The 21,969-nt window shown below is 34.4% G+C and overlaps 3 protein-coding genes across 3 annotated transcripts; 1 reads left to right on the top strand and 2 right to left on the bottom strand.

The window, feature by feature from the left end:
• Window positions 1-1,113: 1,113 nt before the first annotated feature.
• Window positions 1,114-8,679, bottom strand: LOC130944362 (putative transcription elongation factor SPT5 homolog 1). The gene is made up of 22 exons (XM_057872653.1): window positions 8,264-8,679; window positions 6,659-6,888; window positions 6,432-6,578; window positions 6,178-6,339; window positions 6,015-6,098; window positions 5,849-5,919; window positions 5,163-5,517; window positions 4,890-5,045; window positions 4,695-4,792; window positions 4,556-4,604; window positions 4,301-4,453; window positions 4,078-4,221; window positions 3,866-3,959; window positions 3,587-3,745; window positions 3,449-3,494; window positions 3,273-3,364; window positions 3,099-3,177; window positions 2,423-2,474; window positions 2,222-2,330; window positions 1,991-2,134; window positions 1,628-1,725; window positions 1,114-1,414 (listed from the first exon to the last, which is right to left on the bottom strand). The coding sequence occupies exons 1-22, from the start codon at window positions 8,583-8,585 to the stop codon at window positions 1,169-1,171; spliced, it is 3,090 nt and encodes a 1,029-aa protein (XP_057728636.1). The 5' UTR covers window positions 8,586-8,679; the 3' UTR covers window positions 1,114-1,168.
• A 1,612-nt stretch (window positions 8,680-10,291) lies between these two features.
• Window positions 10,292-12,595, top strand: LOC130944019 (psbP domain-containing protein 4, chloroplastic). Its single transcript, XM_057872136.1, has 5 exons — window positions 10,292-10,768; window positions 11,406-11,509; window positions 11,804-11,915; window positions 12,025-12,252; window positions 12,375-12,595. The coding sequence occupies exons 1-5, from the start codon at window positions 10,471-10,473 to the stop codon at window positions 12,437-12,439; spliced, it is 807 nt and encodes a 268-aa protein (XP_057728119.1). The 5' UTR covers window positions 10,292-10,470; the 3' UTR covers window positions 12,440-12,595.
• On the bottom strand, window positions 12,102-14,588 carry LOC130945371 (pentatricopeptide repeat-containing protein At3g21470-like). Its single transcript, XM_057874098.1, has 2 exons — window positions 12,582-14,588; window positions 12,102-12,296 (listed from the first exon to the last, which is right to left on the bottom strand). The coding sequence occupies exon 1, from the start codon at window positions 14,586-14,588 to the stop codon at window positions 12,984-12,986; it is 1,605 nt and encodes a 534-aa protein (XP_057730081.1). The 3' UTR covers window positions 12,102-12,296; window positions 12,582-12,983.
• Between the last annotated feature and the right edge of the window lie 7,381 nt (window positions 14,589-21,969).

The raw sequence follows: 21,969 nt of genomic DNA on the forward strand, positions 1-21,969 counted from the left end.
CTAACAGTTTATAATAGTATCAATTTTTACATAAATATCTACATATTATAGAAATATATAATAGTAATCAATTTTCACATACATTTCTACGTTATATAGCAATTTATGTATAAATTTTGAAATATTTATACTCTATAATAGATTATTAATACTTTCTAAAATTTATATAATTATATAATTCATGCATTTCGTTTTCTGTATATTAATGAGTTAAACTCTAAAATAGTCCATGAAATTGGTGTTATGCATTAAAATCGTTCTTAAAATTTCAATTACACAGAGATCGACAAAAGTGCACCACATTAGTCTTTGACCCATTTTTCATTAATGGCATGATAATATAAACTGCTAGTGACACATGTCACTCTATGATTTGGCCACGTGTAATAGTATGATAATGAGTTGACTAGTGACACGTAGCATACTGATGTAAATAATTATGCCACATGTCACTGTTATTTGACCATGTGTCAATTTGTGTCACGTGTCACAATGTTATTCACTCACCTATAATCGATCATATCATCATTTTGGATATACTAAATTAATCCTTCCTGACTCATTTTAATCCCGAAAACTAAATATTATACACCAAACTAGTTCCTTCACCAGCTTTTTCTCATTTTAATCCCGGAAGCTAACAACATTTTTATATCACATCGTGTTAGTAGCAGACTCAAACATAAAAGGAGACCAATAATACAACATATCATATTGTCCCCCAACTCACACACGTATCACAAGCTGCTAGCAACCACGCCATGTCTACACATGTAGAAAGCGCAATGTTTCATGTGTTCACTATCCGTGTTCTTTGAAAACAAAAGAAATTGCATTGGGACAAAAGCTTAACCCAAGCCAGGGATTGATTGGGTGATATTTAAGATGCAAGGATGACGGATAAATTTGTGCGATGTGTGTGCCATATACCACCCTCTGTTAGCGCCGTCTAATCGAGTCGGATTGGTTCAAATTTTGGGTGAAAAAAATGGCCGGACCGTTAAAATATAATTGGTTCATTAGTTAAAGAGAGTGTATTACTAATAATATGCAGCAAAACTTAAATTAACCAACTTCGGAAGGACAAAAACGGAGGAGAGCTTAAGAGACGTATGAAGGACGAAAAGCTTGTGCATTTAAGTAAATTTTTTTCCTAAGACAAGCCTAATCATGGTTGAGCTAATTTAGCCAAAATAACTAGGTCTAAAATCTTGACTTCCAATGTGTCATCTACCTTTACAATACCATCAGTACCATCTACACCAATCAACTTGCCTGTAGACCCCCTCAATGCTCCACCCATTATCTTTATTTTGTCTGATTTCCTTGGCACCACGGCCTCCATTTCATTGGGAAGGGCAGTTATCGTTTCACCATTTCCACTTGAGCCAAGCGCTACCTTGCAAGACCCATCCTGAACAAACGCATAATTACAATGTCCATTAACAGTATAATCAGGCCAAATGAATACAGTTCCATTAACTAGGAAGGTTAAATACCGCACATATAACTAAAATTCAAAACAATAATCGGTCAAATACAAAGGTCGGCTTCAAAAACCATGTATACAAATTCGAAAGCAACAAACAAAAACGTGTATAAAACCAAAGCTTCTAGGATCACATACCGGAAGAACCTCTCTTATAACTCCAACAGATTCTTCACCTGGCCTATGTACATTAACTAATATGTCTGGCATAAACCATGGCCCCTCATTGTCCCCACCTACAACAAAATCAAACCATCAAATTGACAACCTGACAAAGATACACACTACCAATTGAAATCTTACCAATAAGTCGACCAAATAAGTGACAAAAAATATCAATCACATGAATGAATCTAACAGAGAGCATGTTTGTTAATAATCATTACTTGCCGCCTAAAGTATGATGACTTGATGAGAATTTGGTATACCATAGATGCGTGTAATAACACCGACACAGAGAGTAAATCTGTGCAATATGTTAATTACAAAACAGATAGCTACCTAAAACTGGGGACATCATGTCCAGACCACCAGTTCCTGGAGTCATGGGTGGTCCTCCAGGGGTGCTGGGAAGATACACCGCGGAATTTGGCGTCATAGGCTGCCCACCAGGTGTTGATGGTAAATATGGGCTCGCAACATTTACTGCAAAACAATCCCACCCCCAAGATGGGATATTAGTATTAAAATACTAAATATTTGATATCATGGAGAAAAGTAAAAAAGTACTACCGTATGAGTCATGCGGTGTTCCAGCCTCATTATAGTTTCCGCCAGGAGTGCTACCCCAACCAGCACCAGGAGTGGGGGCTTCATATAGCCGTGAAGGTGAGCTTCCTGCCTGAAAACGTCAAAGCAAAAAGAGAAAATAAGATTTTTTGTTCATGCCAAACAAGTTCCAAGGCATATTAAAAGTTAAGGAACTGTTTTGACCTGGGACTGTGGGCTGGTTCCCCATGAGCCTGGATTTCCATCTTCCCAGTCCCTGATTAGTTTTCACCATCAGAATGCATAATATAATAGTACTTAACAGTCACTATAAACTAGAAATGCTTCTTATAACCCTCTTAAACTATAGTTTTATGTTTTGGACATTGAAATATATTACAAAATTGAAGAATTTAAACAAATATACTCTCCTATATTTCTCCTATTCTGTTAGATAAAAGAAGCCCATTGTCTGTAAATAAGAGGGAGGAGTGCTGAGCTTGTTGGAAGATGGCATGTAACAAGCCTCAAGTAAAGATTGACGAGAAGTTGGGGAAATGTAGGTCATTCAACAGGGTTGTTGATAGGGAGAAAAAACATAACAGGAGGCAGGTATCAGCTGGAAATGGAAGACACAACAATAGGAGAGAGAAATGGGCCATCATTTCCCCCCTTTGATTTTGCAAATAATTCCCCCATTTCTCTAACCTATAACTGGATGCCCAAACATGTCAGAAGAGCAAAGCTTTCCAACCACTCTTTAGCATAAGAGATATCATGAGACTTGCACAAAGGTTAACGATAATATATATATTCAGAATAAAATAGGAATGGACAAATTACAAAAAAAAAAAAAGCAATATACACTATGTAACATCGGAAGGATGACAATAATGCAAACCTAGTCGGACTCATTGGGGTATAAGGATTCCATGCCCGGTCACGCCTTGGTGTCCTCATTCCATCATGTATAGGAGTTGCTACAAATAGCAGTCCAGTGAACATTATTAGCAGTTATGTTAATCAGTTAATCAAATACGAACACCTCTAGTGTCATAAAATAGATTAAACAAACCTCCAGGATCTCTCATAGGGGTCATATATGGATGTAGGGGAGTTCGAGAAGGATGCATTGGGGTTTCACATCCAATCGAATATCGAGTTTCACTGGTTAAAGACATGGTCAAATGGGTAAGTATCCTCTGTTGAATGCAGTTAACAAATTGTTAAGAATACATGCATGCAACTTACCGCTGTGGGGTTACAGCTACATTATCCGATATATGGTTGCGATCAACTGCAGCAAACACAAGTCAGATAAGTTAGAGAAACACGCCGCATAAAAATACAAGCATTGCAGGTGTTTTCAAAAAAGACTAGGCAACCTACCCGTCACAACCTTCATTTGGGACTCCAATTCAACCCGAACTGTTGTGCCTTTAACTTCTATTACACGTCCACGATAACCTTTATAAGCACCCTGGCGTACTTTGACTGTTGCACCAGCCAAACCATCGTGTCCTCTTCCACCCCTGTGCCTTCCTCCAGCTAAATCACATTAAAAGAAATCAACATCAAATCTCTCTCATCAAAAGAAGCATCAAAATGGTACTTCAACTCAATATTCCAGTACATCTGAAAATTAAAAAATAAAAGATATTAACATACAATCAATTGGAGGCCCTCCTCGTGAAAACCTTCTTGGGGACTGGGGAATACGAGGTGGAGTTCTAAGGCCAGGGAATCTTGAGTAGGCATCACCCTGAGAAGACATGGAACAACTTAACCAAGACATATTTGCATGAATCAAACTAAAAAACCAAAATGCATAATTTAAAAATTAAAAAATTAAACTAAATAAAGGATGAAGAACTGGCTACGTTTCTGTCACCACTCGAACGTGAACCTCCAACGACCACACACGAGCCAGCCCTAGCACATATAAAGCCTGCATGTTCAAGATGATGGCGATCATAGATGAACAAGAACCCCCTAAATATGTGCTCCACAGGACCAGATTTTCCCTTCAAAAGAATCAAGAAAGCTGATCATCTGAACAAGAACTCTAAAGAAAGAAATAAGGCATAAGTTATAGAATCTTACATGGCAAGGACCTTCGACAACTCGCACAACATCCTTTACTGAGATTGTATTCTTATGCTTATCCTGCGCATTTATTTTCTTCTCTACCTTGCATTTAATCTCTCTTAATTTAACAAGTGCAACTTCAGGCCTGTCTGCAGTCCCCTTAAGAACCTATAAAAATGTAACACATGATGATGTTAATATAATAATAAAAAATTCATTTTAAATGAATGGAAAAGGTACTAAAGTATTGGCTCAAAGTAAGAAAGTAACCTGAAATGCCTCGCTTTCTACACGAATTATTACACCAAAGTCCATATTACTGCACATGCATAGTTAAAAGTGAGAGAAGTGTGAACCATGATATACAGGCAAGAATTTAAGATAATCTCAAGATCAACAAACGACTTACTCTAACAATACAAGATCACGAAGTTCATAGTCCCCAATTTTTGTAATTCCAGTGGTCACTTCAGAACTCTCCACAACATCATCTGCAAACACACGGATCTGAAGAGAGGACATTTCCATGTCACTTTTGCGCTACATATAAAAGCAAAAATTCACAAACCCTAGATCAACTTTATGTAGGGACCATTGAGCTCACATGTTCTTTTGTTGTGTCAGATAATAGAATCAATACATGCTGTTCCACCTTCACAACCATGCCGGTAGCACCCTCTTGAGCACCAGTAACAACCTTAACGTGGTTTCCAGGTTCAAAATATTTACAAAGTTCCCTTTCATTTACAGCAAGGGTTTTCTGGTGGAATAAAAGGTAACTTAAACTAAATCATCATGGAAATAATTCATTACAAAACCTTGGAGGAAAAAAAGCACATTTCGGAAAGAAACTAGCCAATTAAAAATTTATACTTACAGGAAGACCCTTCAATTCTGGTCTTATATGAACATTATCTTCATCTACTTTCTCCACCCACCCCTTCAACTTCTTCAAATCACCCTTCACAACAATTACAGCATCACCTTTCATAAAATGGCCTTTCTTTCTGTTAGCGAACAAAGTTGACAGACTTGCTACATCGCTGTCACCACTCTCACCAGGTTTTCGAAATTTTTCAAGTTCATTCAAAGTAGGTTTGATGTTTTGAGCATTGATGGATTTTATTGATACAGTTTTGTACAAGAATCCATCCTTAAACATCATTCCTCCAATTGCATCAAATCTTTCCCCATAGGCATCACGTCTATGCTCGACACGAATATGCAGTTCCCTGTATAAAACACAGTCTATCAGACCAGGAAGAAGAACAGGAACAACCACCACTATCAAACCTAGTACAATGAGAAGGGATTGGACACATGGATCAGTCAATGATGTCATGTCCTATCAACAAAGCATGCCTATGGATGATCTATTAAAGCTAATTTTTTTTCCAATGGTTTTGTGAATAGATTTTGCTAATCACTTTGTCATTTCTAACTAGTTATTGGACTACCCTCTGACTTATTTACTCTCCAGATTGAACATCTATAAGACTAGGAAGGAGAAAATTCCCAGGAAACAGAAGACATTCACTTATAGAGGAGATAATCACGAGTTACCTAGCTTCATCAACATTTAAAAAACGAGGAGGAGGGACAAACGCCTTCTTTTTCACAACTTCTCTACCTTCCTGCATGATACATCATTTTCACAACAAGAGACTCAAGTTGGTACGACTCCAATATGGAAACTAAGAATTTAATAAGACATTTAAGCATTTCATACCAGTTTATTTGCAAGCGCCTGCAAGTCTATCCTTGGAATCAGTTTCACCGTAACCCTCTGCCTCACATTATCAACATCAACTACCTACAGAAGATATAGTTTGATAGTGAATATAGCAGCCAAAACGGTAGTATGAATAATTTGCCTAGAATATGATGCATACCTTGGCAAGGTCCCCTTTATATGTGCCAATCTTCATTCTGACCCAAGTATCTCTGGCAAGATCAATTGCTTTGCTTTCAACTGACAGCACATCCGTCATTTCTCTTATTGGAACTAGTGTTATTTTTGACGCCCCATATATGTTCCTTAAACCCTTAATAGCCTAAAAAATATGAAAACTATGAAGAAGGTACAGAATATTGTTGATAACGATACACATGATCAGTAACTAAAACATGTTTCACATGACATTACCTCTCTCACGTGGGCCTCTTTATCTGCTTCCACATAAATATAGTTTTTAAGATGATCAAGGGCAATAGCTGACCTGATTTGCAATTCAGCCCCCTTATCTATATACTTTTGCATAAGGCAAACAGCTGTCTCTCTCTCATGACCAATCTAATGAACATCAACAGAAGAATATATAACATGCTTCTATATCTTTGCAAAAGATTATCACAAAATCAGTTGGGTTATACCTGACATTTCACCATCCACAGCTTTGGATCTCTAACAGATGGCAAAAGAGCTTGCTGTTCTACATCTGTAGCCTCTTCATCAAAAGATTCCACACGCCTTGCATATCTTTCCTGGATGTGTCTTTCTAAAGCTTCAAAATCTTCATTATCTTGCTCATGCAAAGGCCTATGAAGTCTGCTCCTACTGACATTGTCCTCAGGAATATCATTTCCATTATCAACAAAGAAATCTGCAACGTCAGATTATTGTTAGCTAATTAAGATATTTGACGTAACTATGCAAGGTAGCTTATACACGCAAAAAATTCAAATCTTACCAGAATTCATCCATTCAGAAAAGGCATAGATAAGATTTATAGCACTTCATACACTATGAAAGTGCATTTGTTACAGCTTTAGGATAGGAAATGAGTGATTATGAACTTATATCTTTTTTATATGATTGAAAAGCTAAACAGATTTTCTCACAAGTCACTCTTTTCAAATTTATTAAAAATATGAAACTGGATTTTTTTTTTTTTTTGCAGCTTAATTATTTAAATAATTTATCCAAATACATGAGAAGTTATTTCTTAGCACCGATTTACCTGAAGCAAACAGACCCTAAATGAATGTATTTGTGAAAACTCTACGATCTCATTCACTATGTAACATCAGTCATATTGAGGGGGAAATGTAAAATAGAACACTGGGATTCAGACAAATAGAAGAGACAAATATATAGAGCCTATTGCCTACTCTTGAGCTCGTCATGGTTATAAGTAAAATATACAAGTACAGTTATGTCCATGTCTTTGAAACTATTAGTGGTTTTGGAGAACCCTGGCCCCTCCATATATTATAGTTCATGTTTCTGACACAAAACAAGTCAGATATAAAGTAAAGGGCTACAGAAAGATCAAATATCAAATATAAAACCAGGTCTAACGAAATTGATTTTCAGCAATGTCTGCATAATTCATCACTGGCAGGCTACAACATAATTCATGTCTCAGTTTGAGAAAGCTCATTCCAACAAAGGGAAGTTTTCCAAACTCCAAATCAATAAAAACTTAACTACAAGTCACCATAACTGTAAACATACATATCAATCCTCCGTAGCAATGGGAAATAAAATGAAGGGAAATCAGGAACAGTCAGAACATACTGGTAATAGAGATCCATCTAAGTTTGATCAAACCTAAACAGCATCGTACAATTGACAAATCTCCGTGCAAAACCAATCCTATCTGACCAACGACATACTCAAGTACACAGAACCTGTTCATCCAATTCATCAGAATAACACTCATGTGCATAGCATATACATAGTCAGCAGCTTAAGGACTACCCAACAGCAGCTCCGCCGGCAAGAAATTGATTTTTAACCACACAAACCCCAATCCTAATTGACTTCCTCTTCAACTCGATCGCAACCTCCTAATAATCTCTATGCTCGCCATTTTAACCAGTTCCAAAGAAGAACAAAACGATGAACAAAAATGAAACCCTAAATCCCCAGTTGCAACCCTAATTTCTTCCCCCTTTCATATCTAATAGAATTTGCCAATATAATCGAATTACAATAAAGAGAAAAGCAAATGAACAGAAGAAAAATAAACGTACCGTCCTCCCCTTCCTCTTCTTCTTCTTCCCCATCTGAATCCACCTCCGCTATGTCATCGAAGAAATGAGAAGCAGAGGCTTTCCTATTCTGGCGCCTGCGGCCGCCACCACCCCCATAATCATCGTCATCGTCCTCCTCCTCCTCATCCTCATCCACCTCCTCAGCATCATCATCGATGAAATCAGATCTCCGACGCTTCCTGCCGCCGCTGCCGCGCCCCCTATCGTCCTCTTCCTCCTCTGCCTCCTCATCGAAGTCGGCTACCTGCTCGTCCTCCTCGTACTCCTCCTCATCATCGTCGTCCATTCCTCTGTGACTCATGGCGCAAGAACAAACCCTAGCGAACGCTCTCTCTGCCTTTTCTTTCTTTGTTTCTCTCGCGCGATGCAAGTGATGGTGGGTGCTGTGCGAGATACAAAGCCTTATGAAAGATAAAAGATTTTGGGGTAACAGAGGGATACTTATATACACTGCCAGGCCGTCAAATGCAGTTAAATATTATTTTAAAATTTCGCTTTTATATACCCTGTTTTAATCTAGTTTTACTGTATTATCGCCACGTAAACAAAATTAGTATCTTAAACAAGTGTAACAACCCTTGTGTGTCATGTATAGGATAAATTTTTTATTTTTTTAATTATAATCAATGTAATAATTAGATAAATTATCGTTTTTGAAAGAAATAATATATATAATTTGTTATACAAAATACTAATTTGAACATAACTATAAATTTAAAAGTTATATTATTTGAATTTAAATATAAAAATTTTAAAATTTAATTTTATTGCACCGATGCATATAATAATTTATATAGCATATAATTATGTTTATTTATTTTAGATAATTATTTATATAATTAATATAAAATAAATTATTTTTATTAATATAATATTATATAATTAAATGTACATATAAAATTATTTCACAATAAAAATATATACAGGACTATCTTTTAAAAGTGATAGATGGTCATTATTGTTAACAACTATTATTTGCACTAATATCATGATTTAACTTGCTAACTTTTAAATTCGTCAAAATAAAATAGTTTAGAACAAAACTTGTTCTGCAAAAAATGGTCAAAATTAATATACATTGCATTAACATATAAACTTATATTGTATCTTTTATGCAATTACGTGTAAAAATCTATGGGCTTGTTTAGGTAAGCTTTTAAGAAAAGATCTTTTTTCGAGTTATCTTTTTTTAAAAGATCTTATAGAGAAGTAAAAGTAATTTTATGTTTGGATATCTCATGTAAAAATGTCTTTTTATCTATCAATTATGTTTGGATATAACAATATAAAAGTACTTTTTTGTTTATTTATTACATGAAAAACATCTTTTTTAAGGAAAAAAGATCTTTTAAAAAAAGATGTAAATTACAGTTTCTCAGTGCTTTTACTTTTATTACTAAAAATTTACCAAACACGTTAAAAAATTAAAAAAAATCTTTTTTCAAAATAATGGCACCCAAACATGCACTATATATGTTAAATTTAATTAAGAAATATATATTAATTTTAAGTGTTAATTAGTCTAAATGCATTTTGAAGTGAGTCAGAGAAAAAGGAGGAAATTGAACTTCTTTATCTTATTGAGAATTAGAATTTCACATTTTTAAAAGTTATCTAAACACAAAACATATTATTTGCCATTAATTTTAAATACGTTTTAAAATTATTTTCTAACTTTAGTTATCCATTTAAACGCAAAGCAATATTTATGTACATTAATTTTTTGAAATGACACGTCACTTTTATTTTTTTATTTTTAAAATACTAAAAATATAATAATAATAGTTCATCTAAATTATTAAGGGCATAGTAATGATTTGGTACTATAGGGGGAAAAAAACCCCTTAAATACACAGAAGAGAAAAATCAATATTCCCCAAACACCTCATCTCAACACGTGTGAGGCACCGAGTCCAGAAATCGCAACCTTCTAGCACTTTTTAGCAAAGGGCAGTGAACAAGCTATTCGAGTTTCACACTTTCACTAGTTCACTGCCACAATTATAATAGAACCGTATCCACACAAGTCTAGAGCACTTTGACCAAACTAACCATGCATAGCCATATATATTAAGACCTCAGCATTCTGCCTTAATCTTTCTCCACGCTTGCTAAGATTTTCTCTCGGGTTCCTCAGCATACCGATTCCATTGTTCATTTCAATCACATAAAAATCTTGTGTGGACATGGCAACAGCCTTGTCCACAACCTGTTTTCTTTCCTGGAGGAACCACCATCAAGTGAATATACAACCCTCTCCATTACAAAATGGAGTTCAAAGAGCTTCAGCTGATTCAGTATCAAAGGGGAGTTGTTTGACCAATGAAGAAAGCCAGAGATGTTCCACTTTGTCTTTGGTGAACAGAAGAGCGGTTTTGGCTTCTGGGGTGTGCTTGTTGGGTTTTCCAGGGGAGAGTTTTGCGGTTGTGAAACAAGGTCTTCTGGCAGGGAGAATCCCTGGCCTGTCAGAGCCAGACGAAAATGGTTCGTTTTCTTTGTTGTTTTGGAATAACATAGTTTATCCTTGTTTGGAGACATAACCATTCATTGTTTTGATTCTGTAGTTAATTAGTGTTCTTTTCCCACTCATTGTTGAATAATAAACCACTAGAAATAGCATTCAAATTTCACATGGAAGCTTATGATAAAGGAATTGTGATGATGCCAAGGGGGGTTGTTGCACAAGTGATAAAAACTAGGAACATATTCAATAGATGCAAGTTTTAATCATCTGTATTGTTATGAGAAAACATGGGGGATGCTTTGTCCTTGGTAGTATCAGTGGTGTGAATGAAGCTGTTCTTTGTAGCGTTGTTCTTCTTCAACTTCAGATCCTAGCGAAGATAGAAAAAACTATCTATGAGTTGGTTTAAAAGATTTGTTATGTGGTCTAACTCTAGTTAATACTTGATAATCTTAAAGGTGTCAAAAGTTATATCAAGCTACCCAGTGTTCATTGAAAAAACCCTCAGCTTTTTCTCCATTTATGAAATTAGAAGCTTGCAATGTTTCTTACTCAACTTTTGTTTCTAAATATTTTCCATTTAGAGTTCGAAATGTCTGTTCTGATATTGATTTCAAGTGACAATGACATAATGTGGACAAGCGTTTGATCAGACAGGTTGGAGGACATACCGCAGGCCGGATGATAAGTCCGGTGGACATGGTGTTGGATGGAGTCCGATTATACCATACGCTTTCCGAGTACCTGAGGAATGGGAAGAGGTAATGATCAATTAATTCTTTTGTTTAAAGCTGCAAAACAATCCAGCAAGATTTCTGTTATATGAACTATTGATTAAGTTTTGAGGTAGAAATTCCTCAAAGTGCAAGAAAGAACTTTTAATATAATCACAGGACAGAAACATATTCTGTAGGACATACTAATTATCCTTGAATTATTTAATGCGACCCATACAAAAATCTACAAGTAATTGCACAAGTCCACGATGGCCATTGCCATTCCTAGCATTACTTACACTATATATATTTGTGATCGTCACTACATATGCTTAACAGGTACCAGTATCAATAGCAGATCTTGGTGGCACTGAGATAGATTTGAGATTTGCAAACTCTAAGCAAGGGCGTCTGTTTGTCGTTGTTGCTCCTGTTCTTAGATTTGCTGATAGTGAGTTTTCTTTGATTCTTTTTGTATTTTTAAAGAGATTGAAAATAAGATTGAAATGAAAACAGCAGTGAAACTTCATGGGAAATAATAAAATGTTGACTGTGTACAGATCTTGGTGATGATGCTACAATAGAAAAAATCGGACCTCCAGAGAAAGTCATCAATGCATTTGGTCCGGAAATGATTGGGGACAATGTCGAGGGGAAGGTTCTAAGTTCAGACGTAGCAGAACACGATGGAAGAACATACTACCAGTTTGAGCTAGAGCCTCCTCATATTTTTATTACTGCTACTGCAGCAGGAAATCGCTTGTACTTGTTTGGTGTAACAGGCAGTGGTATGTATATTTATTCTCTTCTAAGCAGTCTTGCATCATCAAGTCTGGACAGGCATAAAAAAAACAAGAAAAAATGCTTGAAAATGTTAACAGAAAATAACAGAATGTTGTCCTCATTGCAGGTCTTCAGTGGAAGAGACACTACAACGATTTGAAGAAGATAGCCGAGTCTTTTCGAGTTGTATAATTATCAATTGAGAGCTTTTGAGAATGAGAGATCATAAATGTGCACTTTCTGTATATGTATTTTAGTAACAGCAGATATTTTCTTTCCCACTATTTTGATTGGGAAACGAATTTGAGCAATCATGTATGAAAAGTCTGTATACCTTCAACATACCAATTCTGAGGTGGTCAATGGTCTATCTTTATTTTGACATTGCTTGGCAGTCCCCATTCTAACTTCTAGGTACACACTTTAGTGATTGTGACTTATAAATGGAGGACATTATAAAGGCATTTAAGTTCTTCACTTTTGTAGAAAGTCTTGGATTCCATTGAACCAGCTTGTTGGTTTACACCTTGGCTTCAAAGCAGTGTGTCTTTTGCCCTCAACACCACCTTGATCAATGATCACTAACCATAACTCAAATATCTTCAGTGATTAAAGTGATCTATTGGAATAATATCCCAAAATTGGGGTAGCAAGTAGCAACCATGGTGATCTCGTCAAGGAGCTCAAAGTTATAAAACAATTATGATAGAGATCAAATCCTTCTGTTTTTAATATATTACTTTGTCCAAGTGAACATGGACGAAGCACTGAAGATGAATGAACTGCACCCAGGTGTTTTTTGAATTCTTTCATCTACTCTGATCCTCATCTGTTCACATTTCTCCCATTTTTCAGAAGCTGCATAGGTATTGAACAGAAGCACATTGAGAGAATCAGAACTTGAAACAGTGCTTGCACTGATTAATTTCATTACTTGTTCTGCCATTTGCACGTCTGAATGAATCCGGCATGCACCAAGCAGTGCCCCAAAAACAGCTTCATTCGGTTTCATTGGCATTCTCTTTATCAAGTCATAAGCCTTCTTTAACCTCCCTGCTCTTCCCAATAGGTCAACCATGCATCCATAATGTCTAATTCCTATTTCAATTCCATATCTTTCCATTTTAGCTGCTACTTCCAAAGCCTCATTAACCAAACCACCATGAGCACAAGCAGAGAGCACAATGAGACAGGTGATTGAATCAGGCTTTATATTTGATTCCTCCAATCTGCCAAAACACTCAAGGACTTCATGGAATTTTCCATTGATGGCAAAGCCTGAAATCATTGCGTTCCAGCAGATGATGTTCTTCTCAATGGACTCTGATGCTTCAAATACCAACCTTGCATTGGCCAGGTCCCCACATTTTGCATACATGTCAACCAATCCACTCACAACAAAGGGACTCAACCTCATCCCTTTCTGCTTTATCATGTTATGGATTTCCTTACCGGCATCCAAGAGTCCCAGCTGAGAACATGCAGATAAAACACTAACAACAGTGAATTCATCCGGTTCAAACCCTTCACCCTTCATTTCCTCAAAAAGCTGCAGTGCTTTTTCACCAAATCCATTCTGGACATGCCCAGCAATCATTGAATTCCAAATCTCCACGTTGCGTTCTGGAACGCGCTCGAAAATCACCCCAGCCTCCTCGACAATGCCCTTCTTGCAATAACCACAAATCATAGATGACCACACAAAGCAGTTCCTAATTGGCATCTGTTCAAAGATCTCCCTGGCAGCTTCCATATCCCCATTCCTAGCATACCCATCAACCATCACAGTCCACGTCACTACGTTCTTTGCCTCGTCCGGAACCTTATTGAACAACCTCCTAGCAGCAGCAGTATCCCCGTTCCTGGCAAACCCATCAATCATCTGGCTCCAAGACACGGGAGTCTTCTCCGGCATCGCCTCAAACATTGAGGAGGCAGATTCTTTGTCCCCAGCTCTCAAGTACCCACCAATCATTGCATTCCAAGTTACAACATTTCTGTCAGGCATTGTATCAAACACCTTGCGGGAGTCCCCAAGGATACCACATTTTGAATAAGTTCCTACTAATGCTGTTCCGATGAACACATCACAATGTGAACCAGCTTTAATGGACTCGGCATGCAAGGCCTTAACGTGGTGAAGAATTGAAAGAGAAACACAAGCCTTGAACAACAAAGGGACAACGCTGGGATCATAGAGACCTTCGCGGCGAGTTTGTTTATACAGAAGAAGAGCACATTTATGAGAACCTTGACTAATGTGGTTCCTTATGGAAGAAAACAAGAGCGATGAGTACGTTAATGTATTGTTAGTACTTGTGCAAAGGCTAAACCTTTGCATGGTTAATTAAGCAACAAAAACCTGCTCCAAATCTTCATGAAAGATTCTACCAGCATAGAAGTATGAACGCTAATTTTATCTCTTCTATAATCCCTTCGGCTGCGTTTGTTTCCAAGAGAAGGATAGAATAAGACACTGAAAATAGGATAAGACAAGATTGATAGACAAAAAGACATAAAATTTTATCTATTTGATAATAAATTAGAACAAATTATAAAAATTTAATTTATTTTCATTTTTTTTATTCAAAAAATTTGAGATGAAAAATATAACAATAAAAAATATAATTATAAAAAATTAACAAGAATAATAAAAGAAAAAATAAAAAATAAGTTGTGTTCTTTGTTAGTGTTTCTGTGTTTTTTTCTGTCAGAATGGACATAAAATACACTAATTTAGTGTCTTTAGACACATTATATCTGTCCATATTTCCTCTATCAAATACGATTTTATATCTCAATATCCCTGTCAGTGTCTTGTATATGCAAATAAACGCAGCCTTGCTTACTCTTCCAGAACTTGAAACTTTTCCTTCCTTATCCTTTCAAAGTTTCAATAATAATAATTATGATGTATTTATCAAATTTCGTTATTACCGTGATGATGTATATAGTGAAAAAAAGTAGTTAACTCTAGCATAAAAAACAACCGAAAATTGTTGTGATGGAACCTAAAATCTTGACAATTGACAAATCATTTCAATTACGATTTAAGGATAACAGCTGTGCATAGTTATAAGTATGAACTCGTTTGCAAATAGGCATTGTTGACAAATGAAAAAAATTTATGGAGTTTTGGTTTTCTTTTACTATATCCATAGGTGAAAGTTAGGTTGGAGTTTGGATTGAGGTTAGGGGATAAGGGTAAAAATGGCAAAAAATAATTTCGCTCATAACTTCAGAGTTAAAAAATTAATGGCAAGAATAAAATTGAATTTTTTTTAAATATTAGTGATAAAATTGAATCAAATGAAATAATAGCAAATTAACAATAGTTTAAAAAAAGAGTAAAGTATTGTTTTTGTTTTCAATGTTTAGGGTATGTTTTAAATTTGTCTCTAACATTTAAATCGTCCTATTTAAGTTGCTAAAGTTTCAAAATTGAGTTGTCCTGCCGCTAGAAATCGTCTTATTAAGTCTTTAGCGTTTCAAAATCGTCTCAATTTCGCTCCGCCGTCAATTTTGTTAACAGATCTTCAACGACAAGACAATATTAAGTCAAATTTTAAAACGTTATGGACAACTTTAGGGCTTATCCCAAAACGTTGGGACAAAAACAATACTTTACTCTTTTGAAAAATTTTAAAAACGTTAAAGATAAAATGTATCTTTCACCTTTAAAGTTATGGCCTAAAATGGACTGGCCTCCTTCAATGAACTCAATGAGACATGTCTAGTTTAAAGAAAATTAGTAAAAAAGTTACGTGAATTAATCTACCAAACTTATTCGGAGTATGGATATCATAATTTGTGTTAGTATTAGAATTCTTTGCAAGTATCTCTAATAGTCATCTTGGAACTGACATGAAGACATCTCAGGCACCCTCACTTCCATTTCCAATCTTTTTCACAAAACACAATAATTTTCAACCCGTTCTAAGTACGTCTCGAAATATTGATGTCGTTGCCGAAGACCTAGAACTCAACCTTTTATAATGGCGAACAATCAGCAGCAAGGTCAACGGATCGCGTCTGATTTTGGATTAAGAAGTGAAAACTACTGCAACGAGATCGAATTGATTCGACTTAGGTCAAAGCTGAAATTAAATAATCTAATAACGGTCCTTTTAACCCGTTTAAAATAATAATTTTTAGCATTGTTCTAAATCAATTCTACAACATTTAAATCACGAAAAATATTTACAACATGAAACATGTGCGAAGGATGGACCCTAGAATTAAGATATAGGTACTGAACGGTGTAAATCACACGAGTAGAACTCTTGGTTTCAATGGTCAGTTTATTCAAATTTGCAAAGAGTGAGAAAAAGGGAACAAGTACAAAGAGGAAAAGAGGAGATGTGAATGAATGATGAATGAAGCTACGATAGTGATGTTGATGTGATTCACAAGTTCTTGCTTCTATCTCAATACAAGTTCATTTGTCTATTGTGATAATGATGAAATGCTTAACCAAGTGACCAACATTTGGAACATTCACCCCCTTCCGCCATCACAATAATTTGGAAAGATTCCCAACCTTAATCTCTTACTAGAGGCATGAATTCACACGAAAAGCTTATAGGTGTCGAAATTTAATTTTGTGTTATATGCTAAAGTTTTTTGCCATAGGCATATGGGTTATGCAAATTAAATGAAAGCTCAATACTTGGGTAAGGTAAGGCCCGAGTAGACTAGAATCTGCGGAAAGCACTTTGTTTTGGCAAAAGGGTAGTGACTAGTGAGCCTCCAATTGAATATTAATTGAAGTTGGTATGCAATAATAATGGATCAAAATTATATGTATGTGTCACAATAATGAAGCGTGTAGTCTTTGCACTTTCGGTGGGGACATGAAAAAGCAACAAAAAGACATCGAAGATGCTATGATGATTGAGAATTTGAGATGAAGGTTGGCAATCTTTGAAGTTGTTCATTGCCCGAAAAAGATGCTTAATCCTAAATTAGCCTCTTCTTGACGTGTGGCCTTAAAAATTTTGGTGGTGGTTTTAAGGGTCCTTGGCTAAACTTTAGAACTATTGGTGTTGCCTTGATTGCACGATGATTAGTAATTTGGAACTACGCACATGTCTCACAATTTTGAATTGGTTATAGAGTTAAAGATATTGTATCATCTTTTTTTTTTTTTATTGTTCACATTTGGGGGTTTTTTTAAACCTCGTTCTGGTCTTAGTTGAAATTTGAACTTGGTGTAATTTGTTTAAGAGGCAATCTCATTAGCCATTAGTCTCGACTTTCACTAACTGGTATTTAAAATTTTGAATGAACGATATGATCTCTGGATTAACTTTAAGAAACAAAAAATCATTAGTCAACCATAAAAGATGGCACACTCTAGAAAATTTGATAGTGAAATAGATGTTATTTTCAGCATATCTTCTATATACCACTTTAGATGCGTTGATGTATTGAAGTTACATTTAAAGATAGAAGACTATAGATATGACAAAATGATATCATATAATAAAATAAAATTTCACTAGATTGATATGGTCTAGATCAGAGATGAAATAATATTGTTAAGAGTATTTTTATCTTTGCGATATTGATATTGATAATAGATGACAACTTGTCAACTCGTTCAATTGTAAGATTATATGAAAAAAGATATTTATAAACATACTCTATTGTTTAAATTAAATTTTATATATCATGATTATGCTATAGGTAATGTTATAAAATAAATATAATTTATTTTTTTTAGTAATTAATTATTAATATTTAAAAATATTAACTAAAAATACAGTTAGATTGCTGGTCAAAATTAAAGAAGTCATTATAAATTGAGCAAACTATTATTTTTACCCATAAAAATTGAAAACACTGATATATTTACTCATAAAAGATTAAAATTATCATTTGTACCGATAAAAGATTGACTTTCGCAAACAAAATTACCCAAACCCTAAATAATTACATAAAATCCCTAAACTATCCCCTTCTCTTCTCTCACACACCCACCCTCACTCACTATTTACAGCACCTAAACCACCACTACCATCATCTCCCTTCCTACTCTCTCTCTCTCTATATCACTTACTCACTCACTTTTTCTCTCTCATCTCTTGAACATCAACATAACTCAGCCAATATCCTCTTCAAAATCACAAAAAATAAACTCAGATCAAATTGAAGAATAGAATATACATAGATTCAAAATAAAATCCTAATTTCTTATAACCTTAACCAAAAATTGACAATTTCTCAAATTTCAGATCACAATTTTCGTTGCAAATAACACATAACACTAATTTGATTTTGGCAACACTGGGAGGAGATGACAAAGATGCATCGCTAGGAGAAGAAGAAAGCAGTCATGCCAAGAGAAGGAGAATGCGAAGATACGACATTTGAAAAAGGAAGAAACTCAACGCTGAAGAAGTTGGGGTTGCAGAAAATAGAGGATTCAAAATTGCTACTTCCTGAAGAGGTTCTCGAAGAAGAAGAAAAAGAAGAGGAGGGGAGGAGAAGATGGAGCTCGCGATGGCAAAAGGAGGAACCACCATTAATGCACAAAAGAGAGAGAAGAACGACAAAGAAGAGAGAAACATCAATAGGAAAAGAAGAGGAAGGAGAAAAGTGCGAAGAGGAAGGACAGAAAGAGAGAATGAACGATTGAAGAAGATGGAGGAGAAGAAAGAGAGAGAGTGAAAAGGGGATGGTGCTGCAGCAGTGCTGGTTCACGGCTTAGATGAAGAGTTGAAGAGGATGACCACTAAGGGTAGATTGGGAATTTTTTTATGGGTAAATATGTCATGATACCATGTCATGATACTATGTATCATGTCATGATACCATTCATCCCAAAAACTTACGCTGATGAGAAAAGGTAACACTAATAGTTATATCTCTAATACTCCCTAAACTTTTATTGTACACATTGTACAAATATTCCATTGACTTTCTATACTTTTTCCTGGGCTAAACACAAATATGTATTTATATGTCTCCTCCAATAATTGTTGTCTGATGTCAATTAACTGTTTGTTATACATGCAATATCAATGTTTTAGAAAGGCCAATATCAACACTTTAGAAAGGCCAATATTATCTCAAGAAGATGCAACTTGTGTACTTTGTGAGTAAAAAAAACGGTAAATCATCTTTTCTTGTATTATTTCTTTTTGAGTTTCGCTATGGAGCCAATGTGGTATTTGTATAATGTGTACAATGGGCTGCTTATTTAACTCAATATGAGTTAAAAGTAAAAATTACCTACAAAATAATAAATTTAAAAACTCTTATTTAGTTATTTCACATCGAATTTCAAATTTTAAATTCTCCAATTTCAAATTTTAAATTTTTAAAAAAATCCCATTAGTTATTTAAAAAAATAACCATATGAAGTTCTCCAATACTCTCTTCTTTTACAACCGGCGGCCACCCCACCTTCATCAATAATCATCTCATTTCACCGTCCACATGCCACTCACCCTTAATAAAAATAACCATCCACTCAAGGATAAAAATAATCATCCGCATACCTAATGAATTGAAAATATAACATATTTTAATTATATATAACTAAACTCAATCCAATCAAAATAATCATCTACATAAAAATAAAATAACCATTCGCATACTTACTAAAATGACCATCCTAAATTGACCAGTAAAATAGAAAAAGAAGATGAATAAACAGAAGAAACTATTATTGTGGTGAAACATAATTTTGAAGGACTAATTATGACAAAAGCGACACTATTGTGAAGCATATGGCTCAAATCATAAAAGAATCTAACCATGCTTGGATCCAAAGAAGAAGAGCATGGTGGTATCATCGGTGAGAAGAGATTTGAAGGAATGGTAGAAAGCAAAGGCGCATCGGAGGAGGTGAGGACGGTGTCGGGAAGAAGGCACACACCGGCTGCGATGGAGGCGCTGGACGTCTAGGTTGCTGTGGTGCCGTTAGTTCGACCCACACAATATGTGCATCCTCCCTTGGCGGTGGCGTGTGCGGCAACGGCGCCAGTCGGAACAATGTCGACGTGATTTTCGATGGCGATTGGTGACCATGGCGTTAGTGTACCGGCAAGACTCTATGAAAAAGACATAGAATGCTGACAAACCGTATTGAGAGAGAAGTGAGAGAGGAAGGTAGTTTATTTATTTCCAAAATCGACTAATCCTAATATTTGATTTAAATTTCAAATTGAAAACTATTCAAAATTAATTAGTTATCTATAATTTAAAATTAATTAATTGCCTATCAAATATTTTAAATTTTAAATTAACCTCATTGTATGTATTATACAGTATCTTTATTGTCTCTTCATATTTTTTCTACTTTCTTTTTTAGTAAATTATAGTGGATGGCCTTAATAGGAGGATGTGTACAATGGATGGAGCCAATAATATTAAAATTTAGTTTGAGAATTGAATATAATAAGATGTAAAGGGATTATATAAAAATAAGTGACAAATTATTCTTTACTATTATTTGAATTATCTAGCATAGTAGAAATATAAAAAAATAAAGTGTCTGATATTAATAACAGTTAGCAGCATGTTAATGCACTTGTAAATCAATGAAGTGTAATATAAGAGAAAAAATATAATGAATTCAGGTTAGTAAGAATGGATGAAGTTAGTGGAGTGTGGTCTTGGTGGGTATGTAAAATATATATTTCTATCTGTAATAATTTTATTGTTGGTTACCTTGAGGATTTTTATTGTATGATAAAGTGTTCTATAGAAGAAAATGTTATTGAAAAATCTAATGATAAAGCTATTATTATAAGTATGGAATTAGTGCTTCAATTTTTATAGGAATTACATGTCAAAACAGAGGATATTGTGATCTTTATTGACAAAAGAGGATAATAAAATGATTAAATGGAAAGGAAAGTATTTCTTAGAAATAATGGAACTTAAAAAATAAAACTCATGAAATAAAGTATTTGGTACAAAATATTAAAATAAAGTATAAAAACACTAAAAATTTTAAGGCAAAAAAAGAATAAAAAGGTGTAGCTGTAATAAACAATAAGAATTCCACTAGAGAGACAATAATTATATACATTGTATACATTGTATAAATATTTTATTAATTTTTCATACTTTCTCAAACAATAATTATTAGATGAAGTGGATTACATAGATATAAGTGTATGACAATGAATATGGAATGAATGAAGTGAATCCACTAAATATAAATGATTAGCATGGTGAACTCATTAAAAAAAAAATCAAAACAAAAGAAACATAATATTTATAATCCTCAACAACAGATATAAAAAATTTATTCGTGTTTTATCATATAGCATTATTTATTATTTATTTATTTAAAGCTCTGTTATATTTTGATTGTTAATTTTTAAACGTTTTTTAGTTTGATCTTATATTAATCCATCCAGAACAAATACATATGTCATTAACGTATAGAGTATCTTAATATTTTAATTAGTCCAAATATATTTATTTATATTAATTGATATTCCTTGAGGCTTTTGTTCGTCAAAATAATAGCCTCACTCAATACAGATATATGCTACAAATTACTATATTCAAACTAATGTTAAGAAAAATCGGCCATTAAGAGTTATCAACTAGTCTATTACGATGATGATAAGTGTATATTAAAATCAGTTATTAATATAAAATAAATATTAAAATATAATATATATATATTAAAAATAAATTAAATAATATATTTATATATAAATATATATAATAATTAAATTTGATTTACACATAATATT

This window comes from Arachis stenosperma, chromosome 8 (assembly GCF_014773155.1).
Source record: "Arachis stenosperma cultivar V10309 chromosome 8, arast.V10309.gnm1.PFL2, whole genome shotgun sequence".
Lineage (NCBI taxonomy): Eukaryota > Viridiplantae > Streptophyta > Magnoliopsida > Fabales > Fabaceae > Arachis > Arachis stenosperma.

Coding starts and splice junctions, on each gene's coding strand:
- LOC130944362 (XM_057872653.1), bottom strand. CDS start 8,585: ATGAGTCACAGAGGAATGGACGACGATGATGAGGAGGAGTACGAGGAG. Junction 3,960..4,077: donor GTTCGAGTGGTGACAGAAAC/GTAGCCAGTTCT, acceptor ATGTCTTCTCAG/GGTGATGCCTACTCAAGATT. Junction 3,495..3,586: donor CCAAATGAAGGTTGTGACGG/GTAGGTTGCCTA, acceptor TGTTTGCTGCAG/TTGATCGCAACCATATATCG.
- LOC130944019 (XM_057872136.1), top strand. CDS start 10,471: ATGGCAACAGCCTTGTCCACAACCTGTTTTCTTTCCTGGAGGAACCAC. Junction 11,916..12,024: donor TGTTCTTAGATTTGCTGATA/GTGAGTTTTCTT, acceptor GACTGTGTACAG/ATCTTGGTGATGATGCTACA. Junction 12,253..12,374: donor GTTTGGTGTAACAGGCAGTG/GTATGTATATTT, acceptor TCCTCATTGCAG/GTCTTCAGTGGAAGAGACAC.
- LOC130945371 (XM_057874098.1), bottom strand. CDS start 14,588: ATGCAAAGGTTTAGCCTTTGCACAAGTACTAACAATACATTAACGTAC.